This window comes from Acinonyx jubatus, chromosome A3 (genome assembly GCF_027475565.1).
Source record: "Acinonyx jubatus isolate Ajub_Pintada_27869175 chromosome A3, VMU_Ajub_asm_v1.0, whole genome shotgun sequence".
Classification (NCBI taxonomy): domain Eukaryota; kingdom Metazoa; phylum Chordata; class Mammalia; order Carnivora; family Felidae; genus Acinonyx; species Acinonyx jubatus.
The window spans coordinates 26,109,920-26,132,929 of NC_069388.1; the positions used below are offsets into that span (position 1 = coordinate 26,109,920).

The 23,010-nt window shown below is 47.8% G+C and overlaps 1 protein-coding gene and 2 long non-coding RNA genes across 3 annotated transcripts in view; 1 reads left to right on the forward strand and 2 right to left on the reverse strand.

The window, feature by feature from the left end:
• The first annotated feature begins 164 nt into the window (after nt 1-164).
• LOC128311135 (uncharacterized) lies at nt 165-22,840 on the forward strand. Its single transcript, XR_008289153.1, has 3 exons — nt 165-348; nt 581-706; nt 21,481-22,840. It is a non-coding gene; the product is annotated as an uncharacterized LOC128311135 (long non-coding RNA).
• The window catches only part of HCK (HCK proto-oncogene, Src family tyrosine kinase), a 41,447-nt gene continuing 22,917 nt past the window's right edge, over nt 4,481-23,010 (reverse strand). The window contains exons 6-13 of the mRNA XM_027069822.2: nt 21,968-22,071; nt 18,899-19,048; nt 18,201-18,353; nt 16,552-16,731; nt 15,676-15,752; nt 9,247-9,400; nt 8,269-8,400; nt 4,481-5,013 (exon numbers count right to left, since the gene is read on the reverse strand). Of these exons, the coding sequence (XP_026925623.1) occupies nt 4,814-5,013; nt 8,269-8,400; nt 9,247-9,400; nt 15,676-15,752; nt 16,552-16,731; nt 18,201-18,353; nt 18,899-19,048; nt 21,968-22,071 (1,150 nt within the window). The 3' untranslated portion in view covers nt 4,481-4,813. The remainder of the gene's footprint in view (nt 5,014-8,268; nt 8,401-9,246; nt 9,401-15,675; nt 15,753-16,551; nt 16,732-18,200; nt 18,354-18,898; nt 19,049-21,967; nt 22,072-23,010) is intronic.
• Nucleotides 7,813-8,256, reverse strand: LOC128311136 (uncharacterized). Its single transcript, XR_008289154.1, has 2 exons — nt 7,916-8,256; nt 7,813-7,879 (listed from the first exon to the last, which is right to left on the reverse strand). It is a non-coding gene; the product is annotated as an uncharacterized LOC128311136 (long non-coding RNA).

The following is a 23,010-nucleotide window of genomic DNA, read 5'->3' on the forward strand; positions in this document are numbered from 1 at the left end:
ACTCCGTGGGGTGCTGCCTGGCTTCGATCTCTCCTGTAGTCGTGTTCAGCAGGGGGGCGAGAAGACTTAACTCCTGATCGGCAGCCTGGTCTGGGCAGGGAGGTCGCTGATTAGGTGACGAAAGGATGGTGTAACTATGGGGGCCATATTAACTCCTGGCAGAGACTGCTCCTCCTCTTCTTCCCCACTGTATTGTGGGTAATGGGGGTGTGCGTAAACGCGCTTGTTCTCTGGACGCCATCTTTACTATTGGCAGGAAGACCCGTTGCCAGGGTTACCTGAGGCCCTGATTTAATGAGTGGGATGGGTACCAGAGCTCCAATAGCAGTCCAACTAGGAGAATAATTTGTAATTAAGTATATGATTATTTGCTTGACTATTTTATATCCTGTCTAATAGATTGTGATTCCTATGAGGGTAGGATCCGCTCTTTTATTTAACCTTGTACTACCTTATTCTCATTGGCAAAATAGGTAGGGATTATAATAATAGGCTTATGATGAGGATCTAATGATATAATGTTATATGGTAGGTATTCAATAAACAATTGTCTTTTTACATTTATTTTATAATCCTTCAGGTAGATGGTAGGTGCCCAATACAATACACTACTTATTAAACGATGAAAAGCAGCGTATTTCATGGAGAAAGACATCTTTGAATATGGACTTCACCATGGCCTGGTTAGCTAAGAGTGTGACTGGAGGTAAGTTACTCAATCTTGCTAAGCCTCAATTTCCAATATCTGGAAAGGGGACTCAAAAGAGTCATGGTGTTAAAATTGGGAAAGATCTGAAAGTTCATTTATTCCATGTATTGCTGTAAAGTGGATACAGTACCAGTGTTACCAGAGACTTTTTCAAAAAGTTGTTTAAAAAAAAGAACCATGAGATCATGGACCTGAGCCAAAATCAAGAGTCCAATGCTCAACTGATCGAGCCACCCAAGTACCCCCTTAGAATGGGGCATCTTATCTACACTTTCCTTTGCCACCTTGCAGGGAAGGAGTCCATGAAGTCTTCCCAAAGCATTGGTGGCACAAAATTTATTTCCATGTTTTTTTTCTTTCGCTTTTTTATTTAACAGACTTTTTAAAGAATGTTTATTTACTTTGAGAGAGAGAGCAAGAGAGAGAAAGAGGGAGGGAGGGGGAGAAGCAGAGAAAGAGGGAGAAAGAGAATCCCAAGCAGGCTCTGTGCTGTCAGCATAGAGCCCCCAGTTCGGGGTTTGATCTCACAAACCATGAAAAATCGTGACCTGAGCCGAAATCAATAGTTGGACACTTAACCCACTGAGTCACCCAGGCACCCCAGCAGACTTTATTTTTTAATGTTTATTTACTTATTATTTATTTATTTATTTATTTATTTATTTAGAGAAAACATGAAAGAGAGAGGATCAGAGAGAGAGAGAGAGAGAGGGAAAGAGAGAATTCCCAAGCAGGCTCTGTGCTGTCACTGTGGAGCCTGACATGGGGCTCGAACCCATGAACTGTGAGATCATGATCTGAGCTGAAATCAAGAGTCGGACTCTTAACCGACTGAGCCACCCAGGTGCTCCCAGACTTTATTTTTTAGAGCAGTTGTAAGTTTACAGAAAAATGAGTAGAAAACACAAAATTCTCATATACTCCCTCACCTGGCCTCCAGTTTCCTCTATTATTAACATGTTGCCTTAGTATGCTACATGTTACAATTGGTGAGCCTATTATTATTTTTATTTTCATTAACTTAATTCTGTAATTTGCATTATAATACACTCTGTGCTATGCATTGAGTTTTGACAGATAATGATATGTATCCACCATTAAAAGTATCATACAGAATGGTTCCATTACCCTAAAAATCCCCTATATTCCTCTTTATTCATCCCTCCTTCTCTGCCAAACCCCTGGCAACCACTGATCTTTTTATTATCTCTGAAGTTTTGCATTTTCCAGAATGGCACAGTTGGACTTCACAGTGTGTAGCCTTTTCAGGTTGGCTTCTTTCACTTAGCTCTGTGTTGTGTAGGGTTCTTCCATGTCTTGATGGCTCGTTCCTTTGGATCACCGAACAATATTCCAATATATGGATATACCACAGTTTGTTCATCTCTTCACCTGTAGAAAGGCATCCTAGTCACTTCCAAATTTTGACAATTGTAAATAAAGCTACTGCAAACATTAGCGTGTAGGTTCCTATGTGGACAAAAGTTTTCAACATGCTTGAGTAAATGTCAAGGGACGCAATTACTGGGTTGTATGGTAAGAACATGTGTAGTTTTGTAAGAGGCGACCAAATGTTTTCCAAAGTGACTGCACCATCTTGCATCCCCACCAGCAAATGAATGAGAGTTCTTGCTGCTCCAAGTTCTTGCCAGCTTTTGGTATTGTCAGTGGTTGGATTTGGGCCATTCTAAGCAATGTGTGGTGATATTTCATTGTTTCAATTTGTACTTCTCTAATGACATATGATGTTGAACATCTTCTCGTCTTCTCAGGTGAACATCTTCTCAGGTGGCTTGTTTGCCACCTGCATATCTGTTATTTCTTTTTTAATGTTCATTTATTTTATTTTTGAGAGAGAGCGAGAGCACAAGCCAGGGAGGGGCAGAGAGAGAGAGGGAGACCCAGAATCCAAAACAGGCTGCAGGCTCTGAGCTGTCAGCACGGAGCTGGATGCGGGACTTGAACTCACAAACTGTGAGATCATGACTTGAGCTGAAGTCAGACACTTAACAGACTGAGCATATCTTCTTTTGTGAGGTGTCTGTTCAGGTCTTTGACCATTTCTTAATTGGGTTGTTTGTTTTCTTATTGTTGGCCTTTAAGGATGCTTTGTATATTTTGGATATCGGTCTTTTATCAGATATGTGTTTTGCAAATATTTTCTCCTAGATTGGAGCTTGTCTTTTCATTTTCTTAACAGTGTCTTTCTCAGAGCAGAGTTTTTAAATTTAATGGAGTCCAGTGTATCAATATTTTCTTTCATGGGCTGTGCTTTGGTGCTGTATATGTCCCCATGTTTTAATCTGTCTTTCCTGTGACCAGATGGATAAATCACAGTATAGGGCAGTTAAACTGAAAGAGCAGGAGGGTAGGCATTGACCCCTGGTCTCGTCCATGTAGCAATAGGCTCCCTCCTATGGATCACTGAACAGCAATCCAATGCACCACAAATCATTAGTGCAAATTCCTACTGTAGGAGATGAGCTCCGCTTTCAGATACCCAAAAACATATCCCAAACAAGATAGCAGGAGAGAAATTCAGTTACTGACTAGGTAAGTTGAAACACTGCTAGATGTGCTTTCCACTGCTTATACCCAGTTCCTCTGTGCTACTCGGGGGTACAGAAGCAATTCAGGATAGGGCTCCAGGGGACCCTGGCAGGTGCTGTGAAGTAAATCTTTCAGGGGATGCAATGATATAGAAAGGTGTCATTGGCTCCCCATCTCGCTGTCCACCTCTTCCCGTTGTTCCCCTTCCAACGAAAGCTAATGTCAGGCACTTTCAACTGAGACAACATGCAGGAAGGGCCCATTGATCCTTGTCCTCTCTACTTCCTTCCCACATCTCCCTCCCCTCTACTGAGAACTTCCCACGCAGGGAACCAGATACGTCTCAGCAACTACATCTCCAGACTCTGGTATTCCTACGATGGTGGATACCATCTTAACAACCACGATGGCTGCTTGGCCATGGGAAATGCCCCGGCTTCGGACAGCCCTGCAGCCCTAGGGGAGACCCAGACTAACCAGCTCAAGTATCACTGTGGCTTGGCAGGAAAGTCCGGGCTCCAGTCATGAAAAATCATTCCTATCATCTTGGCAAACTCAGCTCTTTGGAGACACAACCCATCCAGCATCCCAGTGCCAATGTGATTAGCGGAATAAGGCCCCTCCTCCCTGCCCAAGATGTCCCTGTCTTAATCCCTGGATCCTGTGAAGATGTTGCCTTACATGGCAAAAGGGGCTTTGCTTTGCAGATGTGATTAAAGATCTTGAAAGGGAAAAGTTAGTCTGGATTCTCCAGGTGGGCCCAATGTACTAACAGGTATCCCTACATGTGAAAGAGGGAGGCAGGAGCCGGTCAGGGAAGGAGATGTGAGGACAAGCAGTTTGGAGTGACGAGTGGAAGAAAAGCATGAGTCAGGGAATGTGTTGGTTTCTAGAAGTCAGAAAAGACGAGGAAATGAATTCTCCCCTAGAGGCTCCAAAAGGCACGTAGGCCTGCCAAACCCATTTCAGACTCTGACCTCTGGAGCTGTGAGATAATGAATTTGTGTTTTAAGCCACCAAGTTTGTGGTCATTTGTTGCAGAAGCCAAAGGAAACTAACATAGCCAGCGACTACTTGGGGGGCAGTTAGAAAAGCTGGAGCATCGGCCCCCATTTCTCTTCAGACTGCTGGTCTTTGGAAGGGTCCCTGCCCCTTTCTGTCTTGTCATCTAGCAAAAAGGCAAATAGATATTCAGGAACTGGCAGAACAAGACAAGCTGTTAGGAAAACCTTTAGCATTTGTATCTTTTATTTAAATATTTATTTCATGATTTTTAAAAGTTTCCCGTCCAAACCACAGCTGTAACCGGAATCCAGCTGTCCCAGGCACTAGAAGAAATATCAGCTTGGGGTCTCCTGAGGATGGCAGACTGGAGATTGCTAGAGTCAAAAAGAGATTGTCCAGTTCAGCCCACCCACCTGACAGATGAGGCGCTGTGGCTGGGGCGAGGGTGGGTGTCCGGGAGTGGGAAGGACAAGCAGGCACCAGGCAGATGGCGCTGGAACCATCTCTCGGGCGTCAGCTGGATACTCGGCCCTGCCCGGGCTCTGCCCATCATGGCTGTTGGTACTGGCTCTCCGTGGCCGTGTAGAAGTCATCCAGCACGCTCTGGATATATTCGAAGGTGGGCCGCTCCTCAGGGCGGTTCTTCCAGCAGCGTGTCATCATGTTGTAGAGTCCCTCGGGGCAGTTCTCGGGTCGAGGCATCCGGTATCCATGCTCCAGTGCCCGGATCACCTCAGGGTTTGACATCCCTGAGAAGGAGCCATGGAGTGAAAAAGGGAGGGACTGGGACAGGGAATCCTGGGGTGGCAGACACTGTTGCGTCCCCGGGAGCCATCACTTCTTACCTCTCCTGGGAGCTGAGCCCCTCCCACTGGGAAAGCCAGGTACCCCTTCCCCAGCCTCCCCTGCAGGCAGGGCAGGGACATGGCACCCAGTTTTGGCCAATGGGAGCTGAGGGGCATTCTCCCAGGAGACTGCAGGAAAGGTGTTCCTCCCTGATGAGAAAAGAGGCCTTGGAAGATACACCCCTCCGCTTTCCTTCAACACAGACACATGATCCTGCCAGGCTCCTCATCCTGGGGACTAAGAACTCGCCTACTGTTTCCACACTCTTAGTTATTTTGTTACTTCCAGCCTAATGCATCCTAATGGATTCAGGTCCCATAACCGATTGCCTGGTTTTTACTGGTGTACTCTCAAGAAAAAAACAGGCAGCCTGTCTCTATGTCACTCTGTGAGTGGGACCATTTCCTTGTTCAACTGATGTTTATGTGGGGTATCCTTAAAATTTTTGTTTAATGTTTTATTTATTTTTGACAGAGACAGAGCATGAGCGGGGGAGGGGCAGAGAGAGAGGGAGACACAGAATCCGAAGCAGGTTCTAGGCTCTTAGCTGTCAGCACAGAGCCCGATGCAAGGCTCAAACTCATAGACCACGAGATCATGACCGGAGCCAAAGTCGGACGCTCAACCGACTGAGCCACCCAGGCGCCCCAATGTGGGGTATCCCTAAGAACAATCTTCCACATGTCTATGATCCCCGATTTTATATTACCAGTAGCACCAAACTCATACATCCAAGTGCTTCTTTGAACATCTTTACTTGGATATTACAAGTCACGTCAAATTTAACAGGGCTAATCCAGAACTCTTTAAGTTCTATCCCTAGACCATCGACCAACATCTACCCAGCTGCTCCACTAAAACCAAGAGGGTCGACCCTGGTTCTCCTCCCTCTCTCTGTCTCACCTTCCACATCAGCAAGTCACATTTTTCCTTCTTTTGAAATGTAGTATCAACCCATCAACTTGCGTCTGTCTCTACCACCTCTCCCTGTCCCCACTGCTATGGCTGCTACCTTCTCCCCAGCCCCCAACCCACTCTCCATGTTGAACCAAAGCATCACTTAAAGATGGAAATCAGATGATGCTACTTCCCTGCTCCAGACTCTCCAATGGCTCCCATACACTTAGACTAACATCCACAATCCACACCCTTCACCATGACCATGGGCCCTACCTGATCTGGTCCCTGCGAACCTCATTGTTCACCATCTGCTCTCATTCCTTGTCTCCAGCTACCAGGCTTCCTTGCTTTTCTTCAGGCACACCTCCGGGCCTAAGAGCTAGCAAAGCAATGCCTTCTCCCTGGAATCTTTTCTCTAGATCCTCACTGAGCTGTCTTTCAAGTCACATATGACCTGCTCTGACAGGTGCTGGGGAGCCCCATGTCACCCTCTCTCACAGGTGCCCCATGTCACTCCCTCACACACGTCCTGCTTCATATTCTCCTCAGCAGTGATCTCCAGCTGAGATGGAGAGCCTAGGATGACATGCTAGCCTGGATGTGCTCCATGGCTAGGATGTGCTCCTTATGAGCAGAGACCTCGTCTCTCACTGTATCCTCAGTGCCCAACACATAGTAGGTATTTGATCAATAGTGATGAATGAACCAAGTATCTACATCTTTTATTTCTAATCTTTTCAAAAATGTCTTTTTAATTTATTTTCGAGAGAGTGCAAACGGGGGAGGGGCAGAGAGAGAGGGCCAGAGGATCTGAAGCGGGCTCTGTGCTGACAGCAACAAGCCTGATGTGGAGTTTGAACTCACGAACCGTGAGATCATGACCTGAGCCGAAGTCAGAAGCTCAACCAACTGAGCCACCCAGGTGCCCCCTTTAATATTTTTTTAAAGACATTTAATTTTTTTTTAATTTTAAAATTAAATTTTTTTTTTTAAGAATCCCAAGCAGACTGTGCTCTCAGCACAGAGCCCAGTGCGGGGCTCTAACTCACACGCCACGGACCATGACCTAAACCAAAATCAAGAGTTGGATGCTTAACTGACTGAGTCACCCAGCTGCCCCTATTTCTAATCTTCATAACCACTTCTGCAAGGTTGATATCATTGCCTATATTTTTAAAAAGTGAGAACACTGGGGTAGAAGAAGCGAAGTGAATTTCTCAAAGTGTAATCGTGGATGGGACAAGAACATAAAGTCAGGGACCCTTTATATCTACCTTTCCCCTTCTTCCTGGTATTCTGGCTACAGATCCATAAGGACACATCCTGACCAAAAAGGAACAGAAAATGACATTATTTACTGAGTCTTGGGCAATCTACATGTTGGGTATATCTGTACCTACGTGGTCTATTCAGCATAGGGTGCTGCCCATAGACATTGGGGATACATTCATCCATTCAACAAATAGTTATTAAGTATCGACTATGTGCCAAGCACAGAGGTGAGCAGTGCAGATATATTAATGAGGAATATAGACGTGTTTTCTGGCTTCATAGAGCTCAGTGTCTGGTGGGGAAAATTTAAAAAAAAATTTTTTAATATTTATTTTTGAGAGAGAGACAGAGCATGAGCGGGGGAGGGACAGAAGGAGGGATACACAGAATCAAACAGGCTCCAGGCTCTGAGCTGTCAGCACAGAGCCCGACGCCGGTCTTGAACCCTCGAACTGTGAGATCATGATGCTCAAAAATAAACATTAAAAAAAAAAAGTGGATGTATATTTTTTAAAGTGTATTTATTTTGAGAGAGAGAGAGAGAGTGAGCATGAGCAGGAGAGGGGCAAAGAGAGAGAATCCCAAGCAGGCTCTGCACTGCAGGGCTCGAACTCAAGAACCATGGATCATAACCTGCAGGGCTCGAACTCAAGAACCGTGGATCATAACCTGAGCCAAAATCAAGAGTCGGTTGCTTAACCAACTGAGCCACTCAGGTGCCCCTGGGTGTGTATTTTGGAGTCAAATGGCCAGAATCTTGTGACTGCTTGCATGTAGCAAGGCGTGAGAGAAAAGGAAGGACCAAGGAAGCCCCCAGATTTTCAGCCTAAGAAATTGGGTGGATGGTGGTACATTGAACTGAGATGGGGCAGGTGAGGGGAGGTTGGGGGCAAGGATCAAGATCTCTGCCTGAATGGACACACTGACAAGTGAAGGGACCCAGGCTGGGCCATGGAAGCAGTCGCAGCTGATGCCCCCTTCCCTACCTGGGTAAGGGATCCGGCCATAGGTGACGATCTCCATCAGCAGAATACCAAAGGACCAGACGTCTGATTTGATGGTAAAAGAGCCAAAGTTGATGGCCTCAGGAGCCGTCCACTTGATGGGGAACTTGGCCCCTGTGGGGTTGGACAGAGCAGAGTCAGCGAGAGTCTGGGAGCAGTCAGGGCTGGGCGTGTGCTAGGGAACAGGACAGGGGCACACCCTTCAGTCCCGCCTCTGCGGAAGCAAGGGGTATCTATCCTCAGGACAGATATCTAGAGTAGAGAGGAACAGGCAGAGGGGTGTGGGGTGTGGCGGGGGAGCTGACACTCTGGGCCCCCTCGTTGATTCAGCTGATACTGCAGTGAACCACAGCCCCTGAAGAGTAGGGTCCTCAAGGCCTCGTATAAATGGAATCATACAATATGCCATCCTGGTGTCTGGCTTCTTTCACTTAACATGATGTTTTGAAAGTGTATCCATGGTTAGCATGTATCAGTACTTCGTTCCTTTTTTGTGGCTGAACAATATTCTGTTGTTGCTTCCAGTTTCTGGCTGTTATGAATAATGTTGCTATTCATACGCGAGTTTGCCTGTTTCTGAATTTTATATAAATGGAGCCATCCTGCAACGACTCTTGCATGTAGCACTGGTTTGGAATTTTCCATTGCTGCATAACATTATATTACATGAATGTACCACAACTTATATATCCATTCTACTACTTATGGACATTTGGATTTTTCCCAGTTTTCATCTATTACCCACAAAGTTGCCCTCCCCTTAAATCCAACATGCACTTGGCTAGCGCAACCTAAAATTGATCAGAGCCACTAGGTGAGACTACAGGCCTGGAGACTCTATCCAGAAGGACTCCATCAAGCTTAATGACAAGAGCTGGTGCCAGGACAGACACATGTCTCAACTCTCAGCACTCACAGCCCACCCAAGTGGCCCCACGGTCCCTGGGTGGCGCTCCCTACCTTCCCGGGCCGTGTATTCATTGTCCTCAATGACACGCGCCAGGCCAAAGTCGGCAATCTTGCACACCAGGGACGCAGAGACCAGGATGTTGGCGGCTCGGAGATCTCGGTGAATGTAGTTCCTCTTCTCGATGAAGGCCATGCCTTCTGCAATCTCCACCCAAAACAGAGACACCTCCATCCTCACAAGTGGCCCAGCCCAAGGTGGGTCCCACCCCAAAACACAAGAGGAGCGTCCAAGTTTGAGAAAACAGGGGAGTGTGTGCATGCAGCTCCCCCTTTCTTATGGAAGGGTCCTGAGCTCAGGTTGGCATTTCTCTACCTTCATGTCCAGGCTGGGGGGAATCTCAGGGCCTGGTTCTCTTTGGGGGTTTTTCTCTAGGGTTCCCAAACTCCCAGAGACTACTTTGAGGAAAAAGCAATGGCATTATTTTCCCAGGAACCTCCCCCGCCCACACACACACCAGGATACTGTGAGGTACTTTCATCCCCAGCCCTCTTTCTGGGGACAACCTAGGCTAATGTCATACTCTGCTGTATATCTCTTGTACCTTCTTCATTCTCAAGCTTGGGTGGGGAAAATTCATTTATTCATTCAACAAAAATCTACTGAGTGTCTCCCGGGTGCCAGACCTATTACTTGAGCGGGTGCTGAGGCAGGCAATGCCCCTGCAGGTGGCAGTAAGTGCCATAAAGGATAAAGCAGAAGCAGGACATGAAGTGTAGAGGGCTGTTTTGGATTGGGTGGTCAGGGAAGGCTGCTTTGAGGAGGTGAAGTTTTGGCAAAGATCCAAGTGGTGGTACTAAGTGTGTGAAATAAGAGTATTCCTGGCAGCAAGAACATCATATGCAAAGGCCCAGAGGTAGGAATGAGTTTGGGTGTTCACGGAACAGGGGGCTGAGCAGAAGTTGCCACATGGAGTTGAAGTTGAAAGGGAGGCGGCTGGTTGTGAAGAACCTTCTAGGTTTGAAGAGGGGTTGGACTGTATTCTGAGTGCAATGGGAGGATGGTAGAAGGACTGGAGCAGGAGTATGACATGGCCTGATGCATATTGTAATGCCATTATGGCTGCTGAATGAATAATAGACTATATGGAAGATTCTTTTTTTTTTTAAGTTAAAAAAATCTTTTTTAAGTAATCTCTATATGGGGCTTGAACTGATGACACCGAGATCGAGAGTCCATGCGCTTCCAACTGAGCCAGCCAGGTGCCCCTGCATGGAGGATTCTTATTCACAATGAATGGGTCCCTGGAAGCCTCTGACAGAAAGATGTGGGATTTTTTTCCTCAGAGACATTTTTCACTTACAAGGGTTTGTGCGTTTAACTCTCATAAAGAGGTTTATAATGAGCTCCCAGACACCCAGAAAACAGTACTTACAGTTTACAAATTGGGCTTTGAGCTCCTTGGGCCAGGTCTCATTATAATACGTTTATATGTTTTATAGAGGGGGGACACTTTCCAGATTATACAACCAGGAAAATTTTGAATGCCGGATTCAAACCAGTCTGTGGATTTCCAATACCTGTGCCCCACGTTGCCTCTAATTACTGCAGAATTGGAGGATTGTTTTGGAGGATTGCAGCTGGGTGCAATCTGGTGAGATTTGGGGGGTGGGATAGGGGAGCATGGCAAGACAGACCAAACCAAAACAAGCCTACTCGAGGTCAGAGGCAAGTGGGGGGCACACTTTTGGGAAGTGGCCAGCAGGGGGCACCCATGGCTACTGGAACTGAGGTGTGAGGCTTCAAGCTTTCCAGCAAAAACTTGAGACTGTGCTTTTGTTGGGAATCGCAGGCTAGGGGTGAGATGAGACAAGGTCTTGCCGGGGCGGGGGGAGGGGGACATTTATCAGGAGTCCTTAGACGACAGAAGAGTTAACAAGGGTTATTATGTTAATGGAAAACATTGTCGTTTATTCATTTATCGGAAGATGATACTTGAGCTGAAATCGCATTTACTCTGTGCTTTGGGGGGAGGCACGATTGCTATCAGCCATATTTCCCAGGCAAGAAAGGTTAACCCTAGAGAAATAAGTAACTGGTCCAAGTGGAGACCAGGATTGGAACCCCAAAAGCCCAGCTCAGCATCTGTGCACTAATCCATTACTCTACCTGGATTTGTGGCCTTAGATTTGAAAGAACAGGCACTCATGCTACCAGTTACCATTTTTTAGTGCCCACAGGCAGACATTCACGTTATTGATTTTCACATATGCTCAGTGGGGCAGGTGGGATTCACCCAATTTGGGAGATAGTAGAGGTTAATGCCTCAGTGACTCCGGAGTTGGACCAGCTCAGCCTGAGCCCCACAGCTCTGTGATCTCAAGCAAGCTATTTCACTACTCTGTGCCTTCCTTTTCTTCTCTGTAAAAGGAGGGCGACAATAGAACCTGCTTCTGAGGGGTCATGTGAGGATTAATCCTCCATGCCTGCATCAAGGGTTTACAACAGTGTCTGGCACGTAAGTATCCACTTTAACAGTGGCTATTCATGCTCCCTGTTGAGGAAAGTGGCATTCAGAGAGGTTAAGGAACTTGCTCAAAGCTACACAGGCAGAACTGGGATCAATACCAAAACTCTGTGTGACTCCTCCGTCCATGTACCTACACAGCGTGGCTTCTCAAGGGTTTGTCACCTGAATGAGTAACGAAGAGGTTCCCTGGGCTCAGGGGTGGTCTAAGAACTAGGAGTCGCTGAGGGGGTGAGATTTCATAAGCACCAAGCAGGCTGCCTTGATGTTGAGCATTAAAACTTGGGTTTACTTCTGAGAGTTATCGGGGAACCCACAGAATTAGGGCTGGAAGGGTCTGTAGGGCTGTTCGAGCTCCGGGCTCTTCAAACCGAATCCTACTGATACCTCAAGGTTGTCTTGTGAGTGACAGGACAAAGCAAAGGGCACCCTCTTCAATCAGAGCCGCTCTGTTTTAAACTATTGGCTCCTGGGACACCTGGGTGGCTCAGTCGGTTGAGCATCTGACTTTGCCTCAGGTCGTGAGTTTGAGCCTCACGTCAGGCTCTGTGCTGACAGCTCAGAGCCTGGAGCCTGCTTCAGATTCTGTGTCTCCCTCTCTCTCTGCCCCACCCCCATTCATGCTCTGTCTCTCTCTCTCTCTCTCTCTCTCTCTCTCTCAAAAATAAAGAAAAACATTTTTAAAAAATTAAACAAAATATTCAGCTGCTATATAAGATTTCATTTGATCAACAGAATTATGGCTTAAAAAAGGGCTTTTGAACTTGAAAAGTACAGATATGGTCTAATTCCCTCATTTGACAAATGAAGACACTCAGGTTCATGGTAGATCTGAGGCCCAGACGGCCAGTTGGTGACAGGGCTGGGGCATCTTCTACTGCACAATCTGCCTCTCTAGGACTGGAGGTGAAGACCAGGTCCCCAGGTTGCCTCCTTCCTATCCCCAGACCCTCTGCCCTGGACATACAAGGGCCAGGAACCTCTTTCGCTCCCTTGGTTTCTGTTTTCCCATCTGTGAAACAGGGAGAGTGGCTTCTGCCTAGCCTGACTCTCCCCCAGCAAGATTACTTGCCAGTCTGATGGTTATAATTTAGTTACAGGCCAGACTATTGTTTGCCTAGGGACAGGGACCATTACAGTGAAAATAAATATCAGGCCTTGATTTCCATGTGCCTCTGGCATTCCAGGCTCCAAAACTTAAAGCCTTTTTTGGGGGTGCCTGGGTAGCTCAGTCGGTTAAGTGTCTGACTTCGGCTCAGGTCACAGTCTCGATGTTCGTGAGTTTAAGCCCTGCATCGAGCTCTGTGCTGACAGCTCAGAGCCTGAATCCTGCCTCAGATTCTGTGTCTCCCTCTCTCTCTGCCCCTCCCCAACTCATGCTCTGTCTGTCTGACTCTCTCTCTCTCAAAAATAAACATTAGAAAAAAATTTAAGGCCTCTTTTTTTTATACCTCTGGACATCCCCTCCCCCACCATTGGGATTTTCATACTCAAATGAGTTCTGCCTTAAAGATCTCCAGAAGACACAGCCCTAGGCCCTAGGCACGTCTCACTTAACACCCTCCAGGCTGCAAACCACACCCCCTTTATCTTTGCCAGTCCCAGGGTCCAACTGACCAGGCCCAGCTCTTTTGTTTTTCCCCCATGGGCTTTGGCACAGGCTGTTTCTTCTATCTAGAATACTCTTCTCTCTCCATTCCAGCTGCCTAATTTCCACTCACCCTTAAGGATTCAGCCTAGAAGCCTCTTCCTCTGGGAAGACCTCTTGGGTTGCTCCTGGACCATGATAAATGCTCTAGCCATGTACTCCCACAGCATCCCTTTCCTCCCGGTTTCCCACAGAGAGGAGAGGATGACAGAGGACAGAAGTGAAAAGCACTCAGGCCGCAGGTAAGAAGAGCTGCAAAGAGTAAAGGGAAGATGAGAAAGAAATTGGGATTTTAAGAGTGCTTCTGTGGTTTGTGTACATTATTTGTTTTGCTGGATACTGCTTTCTTTTGACGCTGAGCCAGGATCACTTGGGTAATGGCTCTTTCGGAGATTCAGTTGTTTAATGTCTCTAAACTCTGGGAGGAGAGAAATACTCTCCATTTCATTCACTGCCATATCCCCCCAAATCAACACAGTGATTTAGGCAAACTACTTAACCTCACTGGGCCTCAGTTTCCTCTCTATGCCTTAATATCCTATTCTGTAAAATGGGGTAACAATTACCTATCTGTGGCCAGACTGCTACACTGGTGGCCCCCAATGGACTGTGTCTCTTGGGACTCATGCCCTTGTGCAGTCCCCTCCCATACTGACTCTGGACTGGGCTGTGGGCCATACTTTGGCCAATGAAACAGAAGCAAGCATGATAGGAGGAGAGGATTCATAAGGCCTTGCACACAGAGCTAGACCTGTTGGAATACTCCCTCTTGGAACCGAGCCACCATGCTGTAAAGAAGCTCTGACTGGACTATCAAGTGACGAAGGTCCACAGGAGAGAGACCCCAGAGGATGAGCCGCCATGTTGGCCATTCTAGCCCCAGGCAAGTTCTCAGCAGAATGCATCCACATGAGTGACCTCAGTTTCACCATGTGGAACAGAAGAACCACCCAGCCAACCCCAGTCAACCCACAGAATCACAAGAAATAATACATTGCTGTTAATTCAAGCTACTAAGCTTTGGAGTAGTCTGTTCCATAAGAACAGATCATAAAAATCCCACTCTAAGGTTCATGTGAGGACTGGATGAACCAGTACCTACAAGACACATAAAAAGTATACAGTTGGGGCGCCTGGGTGGCTCAGTCGGTTGAGCGTCTGACTTCGGCTCACGTCACGATCTCACAGTTTGTGGTTTCCAGCCCCCATCAGGCTCTGTGCTGACCGCTTGCTCAGAGCCTGGAGCCTGCTTCAGATTCTGCATCTCCTTCTCTCTCTGCCCCTCCCCCGCTCACGCTTTGTCTCACTCTGTTTCTCAAAAATAAATAAATGTAAAAAAAAACTTTTTTTTTTTAATTTTTTTTTCAACGTTTTTTATTTATTTTTGGGACAGAGAGAGACAGAGCATGAACGGGGGAGGGGCAGAGAGAGAGGGGGACACAGAATCGGAAACAGGCTCCAGGCTCTGAGCCATCAGCCCAGAGCCTGACGCGGGGCTCGAACCCACGGACCGCGAGATCGTGACCTGGCTGAACTCGGACGCTTAACCGACTGCGACACCCAGGGGCCCCAAAAAACCCTTTTTTTAAGTATACAGTTGACCCTTGAACAACACAGGGTCAGGAGCACCAACCCCCACACAGTCAGAAATCCACATATAACTTCTGACTCCCCCCAAAACCTAACTACTAATAGCCTACTATTGACAGGAAGCCTTACCGATAACATAAAACAATTGGTTAATACGTGTTTTGTATGTTATGTGTATTATATCCTGTGTTCTTACAATAAAACAAGCCTGAGAAGAGAAATGGTATTAAGGAAATCATAAGAAAGAGAACATACATTTACGGTACTGTAATCTATAAAAAAGAATCCGCGGGGCGCCTGGGTGGCTCAGTCGGTTAAGCATCCGGCTCTTAGTTTCGGTTCAGGTCATGATCTCGGGGTTGGTGAGCTCGAGCCCCGTGTCAGGCTCTGGGCTGACAGCTCGGAGCCTGGAGGCTGCTTTCGGATTCTGTGTCTCTTTCTCTCTCTACCCCTCCCCCACTGGTGCTCTGTCTCTCTCTATCAAAAATAAATAAATGTAAAGAAAAAGTTAAAAAAAAAAAAAAAAGAACCCACTTATAAGTGGACCTGCCACAGTTCACTCGCGTTGTTGGAGGGCCAGCTGGACTGTTGTTCTGAGCGCTCAGTACATGTTAGCTATGATTGCGTGCTATTATTACAGCACGTGTCCAATGAGAACGTTTTACATAAATCATTGAATTCCTGTCCCCTCCCCCCACTTCCCCATTGGACTCTCACCTGCGCTGAGAAGTCGATGAGCTTTGGCAATGGCTGCTTGCTGCCCTCTACGCTTTTCAGGAAGTCCAGCAGGCTTCCTGTTGGGGGGCGGGGGGGAAGCCACAGGACTGCGGTCACTGTTTTGGTGAATGGTTAAAGTTGTTCGTTGTGATAGACTTCAATAAAAACATTTACTCGCCACTCCTTGTGTTTGAGACATACAGTTGGAGTGTTTTTAAAGATGACTTTGTGATTACTAGACCGGGGGGCAATCACTATTTCTTTTGAGGGAGAGAGAGCTTTCTGAGCCTGGTGGACCGGGGCCATGGCTTTAGGGTGCCGGCATAACTGTGTATTTAGAAAATGAAAAGCGTTTTCAGGTTTCCAGATTGCACTAAATGAGGTTGCGTGACGTGCTGCTGCTGTTTATCGAAAAATGGGCAGGGATTGAAAATGGTTGTGGAGTGGTGGCCTAAAAAAACTCCCTGAGAAATCACGGGTCGGCCGGGTGCGGGCAGCTCGGAACGAGTGCTTGGCCAACTCTTTTCCAGAGCATGGTCCACACAGGAGGGATGGCTGGTGAGGCAGGGAGCCGCCCCCAGCCTCGAAGGCTTAAGCCTCTTCTAGCATTACCCAGCGGGGCTCTGGCCATACTGCCCTCTCCTGTAGCTCCGTGAGCTCCCCGTCCTCTGGCATCCCCTTACCATGATTTTACCCCATGAACCAGGAGGGCTGGGCCACTCACTGCCAATGGAGGCCCAAGTACTCAAGTTCAAGAAGAGCTCCAGGCCAGACCAGGGGCATCTTGAGGGCAAGAGCCATGTCAGAGTCACCTCTGAGTCCGTAATCGACTAGTATGAGCCACGGCCTGCATCCCCAGCCCCCAGAGGGCAGCACCTTTGGCCATGAACTCTGTGATGATGTAGATGGGCTCCTTGGTGACCACTGCATACAGTTTCACCAGCTTATCATGCCGCAGAGTCTTCATCAGGTTGGCCTCTGCCAGGAAGGCATCCACGGACATGCTCCCTGGCTTCATCATCTTCACGGCCACCTTGGTGTGCTTGTTGTAGGTGGCTGGAGCAGGAGAGGGAACAGGAAAGGTGGTCAGAACCCACTGCTCTTTCCCCACAGCTCTGGGAGGCCCTGCTGCAGGCCTGCCTCCTCCAGAAAGCCTTCCCTGCTTATCTCAGTCCTCAGAAAGGGAAAGGCTTTGGCCTCAGAAAGATGCAGCTTGAAGGCTAGTTCACCACTTCCTGGCTGTGTGCCTTTCGGTAAGTCACTTGACCTCTCTGAGCTGTGGTTTCCTCATGTGCCAAGTGGAAAGGATCAGCACTGCCTTTGAAGGGCTGTTGTCAGGATTCAAGAATCGCCTCAAAACAACGCTCAGTTATTACTTGCACACGCATGGGCACACACACACACCACTTTTGCTTTGACACATAATCATACATACACACTATCTTTGCTTAAAATGTTTTAATCTTAACACTGCTCTCAAAATAAACACCAGCCATATCACGGTCCACAAGGCCCTGCATGATTTGGCCTTGCCCGCTTTGCCCACCTCCTCATCCACCAAACTCCCCCTTCCTTTTTGTGCACCAATCAGCCTGCCTATCAATCAGTCTCTCAAGCACCCAACTCCCCCTCCCACCACAGGGACCCAACCCACCACACCCCTGCTTCATCTTGTTGATCTTGTAAATCTCATAATTACTTGTGTTTCCATTTTTGCCTTGGCTGCCAGGAAGCTCGAATCCAGATCTGAGGTCTTCCTGTGGTGAGAGTCTAAGGCCTTACATAATATTTTTGGTTTTCTAACCTTATCACCCAGATCCATTTTACATTCTTCTCTATACTTTCTCTGCCACATTCTCTTATTCAATACCTGGCACACAACAGGGTCTTAGTAAATGTATTTGAAATACATGAAATTTAAACTTATTTTTTCTGGCTGAATTGTTTGCATCTCTGTAAGTCACCTTCGCTCCCATTTGGAACATGGTGGAGTGCACCGGGCACTGGCCAGGCATCTACCCCACATCCTGCAGAGAAGGCACTGCTGTTCTCAAGTTATTAGGGGCCGGACAGCCTGCCTTTTGGGTGCCCCACGATGCCTTCGCATGGCGCTGGGCACATGACGAGCGCTCAGGGCAGCTTGTTCATCAGTTGGCAACATTGAACTTACCTGAAAATCTCCAAACTACATTTCCCCACTTTTTCATCATCCTAGGAGGCCTCTGGTTATCTCCACCCCAGACTGGTGGACTGTTCCAGCTCCACACAAGGAAGCAGATTCCTCATCCAGGACTCCTCCTTCCCAGAAGGAAGACCTGGACCCCAACAAGCCTGGCCTCCAAGGCAAATCAGTGTTTGCATAGCAGGACAATGTGGTTGCTATCAAAGGAATTGCTCCTTTATGGTTATTATTCAAATCTCCCCTTACACCCGGTGGCATCCCAACTTTGCCTCAGTCCGTTCCTGGAAGCAAAGACCTCCTTGTCTTTCTGCCCTCCCTCCACCCTCTGGCCCTGGATCCTTACCCATCCAGACTTCCCCAAACTGCCCGGCTCCAAGTTTCTTCTCTAGCTTGAGTAATTCCCGTGGGATCTCCCAGGCATCTTTCTCCCATGGCTTCTGGGGCTTGGAGGACACGCAGGGCACTATCAGCTTCTGGCAGAGTCCATCACTCCCCTCTGGAACAGAGCCCTTGGTTAGTGGAGGGCAGCCAGCTAGAGGCTTCCCCTTGGAGGCCTCCCTGCCTTGTCTTCTGCCTGTGGCTGCTACCATCGGGGACATTCCCAAGATGCCACCTTGACCCTCCTGCTCAACAAGCCTGAGACTTCAGGAGAATCAAAGCAACTATTTGTCAGGGCGCCTGGGTGGCTCTGTCAGTTAGGCATCCGACTTCGGCTCAGGTCATCATCTCGTGGTTTATAAGTTGGAGCCGCAGGTCGGGCTCTGTGTTGACAGCTCAGAGCCTGGAGCCTGCTTCAGATTCGGTGTCTTCCTCTCTCTCTCTGCCCCTTCCCCACTCACGCTCTGTCTCTCTCTCTCTCTCTCTCTCTCTCTCTCTCTCTCTCTCAAAACTAAACATTAAAAAAAAACCCTCACAGCAACTATTTGTCTAGGGAGGGTCAGGAAGAGCTCAGCAGGCCTTAGAGGCTACAGGGCACCCTTCACTAGGATTCTTGACAGACGAGTCCACGCTGGTTGGGACGCAGCCCTGGGCAGGACTCACTCTTGTAGTGAGCCACCAGCTCCTGCAGGGTGTTGAAGGTGCTCCGTGGGGAGATGTAGAAGCCCCCGCTGTCCAGGGTCCGGATCTTGTAATGTTTCACCGTGTCCCCGTGCTGGGGGTCGTAGTCTCGCACTGACAAAGAGTAGCTTCCTGCATTGGCCAGAGAGAAATCCTTCAGGAGTGGGGTCTCAGCCTTGCCACCTCGTGTTAGCACTCTGACACCCCCTCCCGACACCCCTGTAAGGCCACTGCTGACACTGTGTGGGCACCTGGGCAGTGGAGTCGAGTTAAGAGTGGGCTGTGGAGTCAGGCCGTCTGGGTTGTTGTCCAGCCTCCTCCATGTCCAGCAGACAGACTCTGAACAAGTGCTATGTCACCGCCGTGTGCCTCGGCTTCCTCATCTGTGAGATGGGATTGGTCACCATCACTCCCCCTACTTTATCACATTGCCTGAGGATTAAAAGATGTAATGCTGGGGCGCCTGGGTGGCTCAGTCAGTTAAGCATCCGACTTCAGCTCAGGTCATGATCTCATGGTTCGTGGGTTCAGGCCCCGTGTCGGGCGTTGTGCTGACAGCTCAGAGCCTGGAGCCGGCTTCGGAGTCTGTGTCTCCCTCTCTCTCTGCCCCTCCCCCGCTTGTTCTCTCTCTCTCTCTCTCTCTCTCTCTCTCTCTCTCTCTCTCTCTCATAAATAAATAAATAAATAAAAGAAGTAATGCAATGTAGCACTCAAGATGTGAACACTCAGTAAATGTTGGCTCTCACTTATCTATCTATCTATCATCTATATCTATCTATCATCTATCACAAAAGCCAAGACACCACATCGGATTGGTAAATACGTTACTCAGAAACAAACAAAAAATTAGCAACAACAAAATGCAGTCTGGTTATTGAAATGTAAACATGAAATATTGTGGTAGGCTGAACAGCAGCCCCCCAAGATGTCCCTGTCCTAATGGCTGGAACCTATGACTTTCTTAGCTTATGTAGTAAAGGGGCTTGGAGGATGTGGTTCCATTAGGATCTGGAGATGGGACATTATTTTGGATTGTCCAGGTGGGCCCGATGGAAGCACGAGGGTCCTTATAAGAGGAGGTAGGAAGGTTGAAGCCAATGCTATGACACGCGAAGATGGAAACACAAAGTTGGAGAGAAGTGAGAAAGGGGCCATGAGCCAAGGAATGCCAGTGGCCTCTAGAAGCTGACGACGGCAAGGAATCAGATTATTTCCTGAGGTCTCTAGAAGGAACCAGCCCTGCGGACACCAGGACTTGAGGCCAGCGAGACTGATTTCAGACTTCTGAGCTCTAGAACTGTAAGATAATAAGTTTATCTTGTTTTGAGCCACAGAGTTCGTGGTAATTTGTGACCGCAAGAATAGAACCTAATGTGCATGACATCGCATAGACCAGAAACACCCAAGTCTTTCAGTCCATGACCATACTTCTGCCATTTGCAAGCTGTGTGTCCTTGGGCACGCTATTAGCCTCTCTGTCTCTCAGTTTGCTCCACCACAATGGAGCTCCATTGCTCCACTGTGTCTCAGGATCTTGCAGGGGTTTAAATTGTTGCATGAATAACAAGTGACCATATATGCCAGCCACTGTCCTAAGAACTTTGTCCAAATAAACTATGAATAAATATGAATAATAGCCTCTACAATGAATTGTAATTATATGAATATAATGAATTACATAACTTATTGTAATGAATGAATAACCCCACATGGTACAGGTTTTATAGCACCATCATTTTACAGGCAAGGAGACTGAGGTCCAGGCAGGTGCATTAACTCACTTGCAGCCATGCAGCTGGTAAGCCGCAGAGCCAGGATTCAAACCCAGGCCGTTGGCTCCCCACCCCACTCATTGCCACTCTGCCCAGCCAAGGTGAGGCTGGCTTGGCTGATGCTAGATGGGGTGGGGCAGAATCCAAGAAACAGCAGGCCGGGATTCAGGGCACTCGTGCTGCCACTTTTATTAAATTGGCTAAATGGGTCCCTACGGCCCTACCTCTGGAGAGCTGTGAGAGGGAACCAGGCTCACCCTTCTGGCCTGCAGGTCTGGGTTGTTTCTTTGGCTTCTCAGCCTCTATCTGCAGAATGGACCAGCTCAACCAATCCCCCAGCTGCCCTGGGAGCAGTCGGAGAGGAGAAGATGGGGGTTGTATACAGCTTTGCCTTTTTGTCCTATTTCTCTTGTCCCTGGGCTTGAAGGGGGCTTGTTGGGTGGGAGAAAATTAAGCCTAAATATTCACTGGTCTGAAACACTGATTGTGAGTGGCGTTATCCTGCCATGTTCAGGCTCGGCCAATTCAGACATCCAGCAGTAGAGTAGAGGACCACACAGACGCCTTTGTTGGATGTCCCCAAAACTGCTTAGGGTACTGTGGGGTCACACTTTGTACAATTTACTTGACTAATCTGAACCAAGCAGCTTCGAGTCTAAACATATTAGTAAACACGCTTCCATGTATGAAATCTGACATCACGAGACTCCTTATTTCTATTCCTTCCTTTGGGAAAGTTAGCCTCAACTGATGCCAGTTTGAGTGATGTGATGTTTTTGAGTACTGTTCTAGCTTCCTGTGCAACGGCCCTGCAGAAAACCAACCTCACCGCCCAGGAACTTCAGGAAGCAGGTCGCCAACATCAAAACTTCCAAAAAACATCAAAAGAGACAGTTGAAGCAGTCTCAGAGGAGCCTGGCCTGGGGCTCTTCCTGCGGGCTGGTCTACCCCTTCCTTATGGAAGGAAGGGCAATCAGCTTTGTGGACAAGATATACTGCGATGGGTATTTTAAGTAATACAAGCTGGTAAAGATCAAGCTTCACTAGAATATTTTTGTTAAGGGTCCACAAGCACTGGGGCTTACTTCTAGGGACCCAACCAGGAACTACAGAAGCTAAGAAGACCCAAACCAGGCTCGAGCAAAGGGCAGGAGAAAATGTGGCAGTCTGGTGGGCTGGGTGAGTTACTCAGCAGAATTGCATTTGTAGAGGGAGCGTGGCGGCCAGTCATGCCTGGGGTACCCCTGCAGGGCGGGCAGGGTGGGGAGGGCTGTGTTACCTTTGGTGGTCTCGCTGTCCCGGATCATGAAGGAGCCCAGCATGTTGCCCGGGGCCAGAAGTTGGCGCTCCGCATCCTTCCGGCTGATGCCCTTGAAGAACCACCTGGTGGAAAGGGGTGGGAGCCTTGTGTGAACCTTGGAGTAGGCCAGTCCTGTCCCACCTCCACGGGGCGCCAGGAGACGGAGTGCCTGGCTTCCTGCAGCGTTCATTTTCCTACAAGATTCTTTTGGGAAAAATCACCATTCCCAAATGGTGATTTGAAATCAAAACAGAGACATTTTTACTCGGAGTGAATCCAGTTTGCTGAGATAGAAACTTATGCAATTTGGGGAGATTTCTTTAAGAAAAATGATACCAAAAGAAAGAGCCCCCCTCCCCAAAAGACTATTAAAAAAAAACAAAAAAAGAAAAAGAAAACTGTTTTTAAAGAAAAAGAATACAGCATTACAAATACAAAATGCCCATGGGTCATTCCATTGCCACCCACTGTTAGGGATATGGTGATGGATAGAAAGACGGGAATGGTAAGGTAACAGCAGTCTTAACCAACTGTGGTCAAAATCTGGCTTTTGCAAATTTCACAAGGCCACATGACCATCCTCTCAGGGTCTCCGAGGTCCATGTGAGTGGAGGCCTGAGATTCGTAAACTTCACAGTGTATCCTCTCCTGTGGGTAAAGTTGAATACAAAGTCAGCAAGAGGGGCGCCTGGGTGGCTCAGTTGGTTAAACAGCCAACGCTTGATTTCAGCTCAGGGCATGGTCGTGTAGTTCGTGAGTTCAAGCCCCACATCAGGCTCTGTGCTGAATACCTGCTTGGTATTCTTTCTCTCCTTCTCTCTCTGTCCCTCCCCAGCTCATGTGTGCTCTCTCTCTCTCAAAAATAAATAAACATTAAAAAATAAATTCAGCATGAATTTTCAAGCTAAAATGTGAGATTTCAAACAATTTTATACTTGGACCCATATTCTTGGATCTTTTCATTTTTTCCCCGGGGATGTTTGGGATATTGAGTGGGAAAGTCCAAGCAGCAGCTGTCAAAT